Raw genomic sequence first — 4,965 nt, forward strand, 5'->3', positions numbered from 1 at the left:
GAATACCTGAAGTGGCACATCATTATGCCAATGAATGGCAAATCATTATTAGACCGTCTTCCAAGGCTGCGTGATATATTAAACAAATTTAAAATCGTAATAAATCATAATGCTATTGTGAATACACAAATGTTATGATTCAATTAAATAAATATATGCAATGCTGGTTTAATATGTGCGCTTTAATTATTTACATGCATCTAGGTTACGTACGTGCATCTCAGAGCGGCTCTGTTTACAGTAAATGCTGCTCCACACAAAATGTTATCATTTACATGTGTGTAGCGTCTCAATCTGCATCTCTGCCTATTGTTGTGAGTTTATTATAACGTTCATCTGGGAACGCAACGTGCGCCATTTCATCAGATTTGTAAGGTAATGCTGGGTAAACACCACAAGATAATCGGGCTGATTTTGGGCCGATTTCTCCCATTCCGACAATCCTAGGTAATGTCCCGATTATCTTGGTGGTTCTAAAGATGATCTTATCAGATTTTCCTGTGGTGTGAGGTGTGTTAAGAGAGTGACTGAATCTGCTCGGAAGAATGTCGGAGGCGCCCCGATCGTGAATCGTAAATATTCAACATGTTGAATATTTACGATCAGAAATCCTGATGTGTGGGGGGAACCCCGAGGACAAACGCGTGTACGATCTGGAGATTATAACGTGAAACGAAACAATATTCAATCAGAAAGCGAGCTGACAGAAGACGGAAGCATAACAAATGCAGACATCGCAATTTCTTCCTGCCTATCGTCCACCATGTTTATTCTCAAGTATCGAGAGATTTTGCGAGATTTCCCATGTTCACAGTCGGGACTGTGACAGTCGGTTGAAAATCTGTTGGTGTGTGGTGTGCAGTTTTGTTCAATAAAACCATATGATTACTTGCTTTTCATACTTTATTTGAACTAATTATTATTGCCTCATTGCTATTATATATGTATTTTAAGTCATTTTAAAGGCTATTGTCCACTTACATCTATTTTTATTACCACAAAAATAATTAATTATAATTGTAGGAAGCATCTCCAATTAATTTATTTGATTTTTTTTTTCCTTTAAAAGTTTTTTTTTAGAAATACTGCACATTTACATTTTTCTCCTAAATAAATTCTGGTAAATAACATTCCTAGTAAATACTCCTTTAAAAAGTGTTTTTTGATTATAATTTTACTATAACACGTGGATATGTTGTCATTCTTACACTATAATACTGAACTTTGATTTCAGTGATTTGGACTATGAGATGGACACTTGCTTCTTGCAGTCTATGTTGCACTTCACTTTTGCTTTAAAAAAAAGGATTTCATAAAAATTATAGTTTATTATAAAATATAGTTTAGTAAAATATTCTTAAGTGAAATTGTTGATTTTTTTTGTGTGGAAAATGAATCGTTAAGATTAATCGATAAATTAGTCAATAGATTAATCGAAATAAAAATAGTCGTTAGTGGCAGCCCTATATTAGAGAAGATAGTGCCCATGTTGCTAGTCATTTCGTCTAGTTCATATGTGTTTATGGGTACACAGAGCAGTTGAGATAAATCAGGCAGGTTATTTGTGAATCTGTCTTTGGTGGCTGGAACAATAGTTCTGCCCGGATGATAACGCGGAGCCATATAGTTAATATCAGTAATACGCAGCATGCACGATACAAGGAAATGGTCAGTAACATCATCACTTTGAGGTACGATATCTATATCAGTAAGATCAGTACCATGCGATATAATTAAATCTAGCGTATGATTAAAAGGAATGAGTGGGCCCGGTGACGTTTTGCTTGACTCCAAAAGAGTTTATTAGGTCAGTAAAGTCCTAATGCATCATTTGTATTATCAATGTGAATGTTAAAATCTCCGACAATTAGTGATTTATCAACATTTACCAATAGGTCTGAGAGGAAATCTGCAAATTCTTTTAGGAAATCTGTATATGTATATCAATATGTTTTCTATTAGTGGAAAGAGGGCTTTTTTTCCGAAGCATTTTTTTTGTTTTTATGCACTGCTGTATCTTGAAGAAGAAAATCTGGGGACATTAAGAAAGTAAATGGGGCCATTTGTTTTTAATTGCTAACAGAATGAAAGTAAGGTTGTTTTTTTTTATATATAATGCTTGTCCGGTTGGGCCAGTAGCTCAGATTTCTAATTGCCCTGCCAAAATTCTCAATTGCCCTAACCACCAACAATGTAAAAAGTTTGAAATGAATTTAAATGTTTAATTTTCTATTTAAATTCGAAAGGTTTGCATTTCTTTGCATACAATATTTACTCATTTCATCAAATGTTTTTCAGTATCAATTTATAAAGACTGATTTTCATCCCATTCTTACATTACCAAGGTCTTAACCATGTGACACAAATATTTTGTCCTCGGATGAAATTATTTTAGTATTTATATGCTGTTTATGTACTGTTTTAGTAATTTTAGTTTTTAATATTTTTTTGTATTTTTATAAAAATAATATAAAATATAAAAATAAAATTTTTATTTAAAAATTCTCAGTTTATTCTTTTTAGTTTAATTTTTAGAACTTTTGTTGTCATTGTTTTTATTTTTTTTTAATGTATTTTTAAGTTTTACTTTTCAGTTAGTAATTTCAGTAGATCAGCTTAAGTCTATTTTAATTAGATGCCAACATTTTTATTTTGTTTAGAATTTTAGATGTTTTAGATTTTAATCAAAAATGTAATAATTAAAAAAAATGTAATTCATAAAAAAAAAATTAATAGTTTTATTTAACGATTACAACACTGTTTAGATGAACTTAGTTGTATTTTTGATTTTGAAAGTATGGAAAAATGTGGAAAGACTAAACTCTAGACTTTTAGAGAAGTAGAACTGGACAAATGACAGACATGGGGAGTAATTACTTGACACCATCACAGCCTTCAAACCGCATAATCAATAACACTGAACACTCTGTGATGCTGATCCATTTCCTCTATGAATTGCTCTGCTGATAATGACTACTGTTACCGTTATTTCAACACATGCCAAAGAATTCTGCTTTCAGGGCCAGCAGCATTATCAACAAGCACTAATTTATTTTGGATAAACACCAAGCATGCAGTACGACCCTGCTGACAGACATCAATTATAGCTTGGCTGTTAAATCTCACTGTACCTTTCGCACTAATTTCTCTTGTCCAGGTGCTTTGCGTTTCATGAGAAAAATCATTGGGCTGAAGGACGAGTTTTATAACAGATACATAATGAGGAACTTCCTGTTTGAGCCAGTGGTCAAAGCTTTCCTCAACAATGGATCCAGATACAACCTCATCAACTCAGCCATTATAGAGATGTTTGAGTATGTCAGAGTGGTGAGTACATTTATCTAATCATCAAATCTCATAATGTTCCTGAACACACGTTGTTTATTTTGTGTGCAATTGCTGTGTTCTGTGTGTAGGAGGATGTGAAGTCCCTGACGGCTCATATCATAGAGAACTACTGGAAGGCCCTGGAGGACGTAGACTATGTTCAGACGTTTAAGGGACTGAAGCTTCGATATGAACAGCAGAGAGAAAGACAGGACAACCCTAAACTTGACAGGTCAGTGGTCACTTCAGACCATTATTGTTATATGGATCCTCCTATGTAGTAAAATTATATAAATGTTTTTTTTTTTTTTTTTTTTTTACTCCCATTCCCAAATTTGTATTGAAGTGTTTATAAATTATACAATTTAAAGTCTCCTTATGGGTTTGTAGGCAAAATAAAAGCTCTGTGGTTTAATGTTTGACCGCAATAATATTAGTATTTTAATGCAGTGCTGTAAAATAAAATTATTATACTCAGTAATGTTTTTACTCATTCTCTAGTGGATATTGTAAAAATGTTTTTTGTTTTTCCCAAATTTGTATTGAAGTGTTTATAAATTATACAATTTAAAGTCTCCTTATGGGTTTGTAGGCAAAATAAAAGCTCTGTGGTTTAATGTTTGACCGCAATAATATTAGTATTTTAATGCAGTGCTGTAAAATAAAATTATTATACTCAGTAATGTTTTTACTCATTCTCTAGTGGATATTGTAAAAATGTTTTTTGTTTTAACTCATAATGCAGTGGAAAAATCTAATGTTTGTTATAACGATGTGAGGTGGTTAATTGTTTTTAATTACTTTATGGTTACTATTTGTTTCTTTAAAAGTACATTGATCTTGACATGAAAATAGCCATAGATGCTGGTATATTATTATTATTATTATTATTACTATTACTATTTTTGTGTTTTACAGTACAATAGTATTTTTATAGTAATATATTTCCTTATCGATTTTAATCTTTTATAATTTAATAACATTTAAATATTGATATACATATTTAATAATTATTACTAATTTTTTCTCTTTTCACAGTGCAGTAGTATTACTATATTAATATTTCTTGATTTTTTTTAATTTGTTTTATTTTTTTATAATTAAATTATTCTTACTCCTATTGTTGTATGGTCATTTTGAATAGGCTCCTTTTAAAAACAATTTTGTGAATGGCCTGAGACAACTGAAGTGGAGAGAGATTAAAATAAACTAAAGGTATAGGGTGAATTTTATTTTTCTCCCTATATCCTCATGCTAAAGTCAACTGTAAAGCCACATTTTAAAGGGGTCATATGATGCGATTTTAATTTTTCCTTTCTCTTTGGAGTGTTACAAGCTCTTGGTGCATAAAGAAGATCTGTAAAGTTGCAAAGACTAAAGTCTCAAATCCAAAGAGATATTCTTTATAAAAGTTAAGAGTCAACCACACCTACCTAAAACGGCTCGTTCTAACACGCCACCACATACCTACTTCACTATCTGTGAAGATCTGCATAACGCCGCCCAAATGTTCATGCAAAGAAAGAAGGCGTAACTTTTATTCTCGCTGTAGTATTGTTGTTGCCGTCGTGAAGGCGCTGTGTGTTTCGTTGTGAAAGCGAAACTACTTTGTTTGGTCTTCCAAAAGAGGACGATATC

The 4,965-nt window shown here is 32.0% G+C and overlaps 1 protein-coding gene across 1 annotated transcript in view; it reads left to right on the forward strand.

Annotated features, from left to right (window-relative positions):
- smek1 (SMEK homolog 1, suppressor of mek1 (Dictyostelium)) overlaps positions 1-4,965 on the forward strand; it is a 21,332-nt gene that overhangs the window by 13,102 nt on the left and 3,265 nt on the right. The window contains exons 11-12 of the mRNA XM_016499412.1: positions 3,158-3,327; positions 3,417-3,559. Of these exons, the coding sequence (XP_016354898.1) occupies positions 3,158-3,327; positions 3,417-3,559 (313 nt within the window). The remainder of the gene's footprint in view (positions 1-3,157; positions 3,328-3,416; positions 3,560-4,965) is intronic.

Source organism: Sinocyclocheilus anshuiensis, unplaced genomic scaffold, assembly GCF_001515605.1.
Source record: "Sinocyclocheilus anshuiensis isolate Anshui unplaced genomic scaffold, SAMN03320099.WGS_v1.1 scaffold1746, whole genome shotgun sequence".
NCBI classification, from domain to species: domain Eukaryota; kingdom Metazoa; phylum Chordata; class Actinopteri; order Cypriniformes; family Cyprinidae; genus Sinocyclocheilus; species Sinocyclocheilus anshuiensis.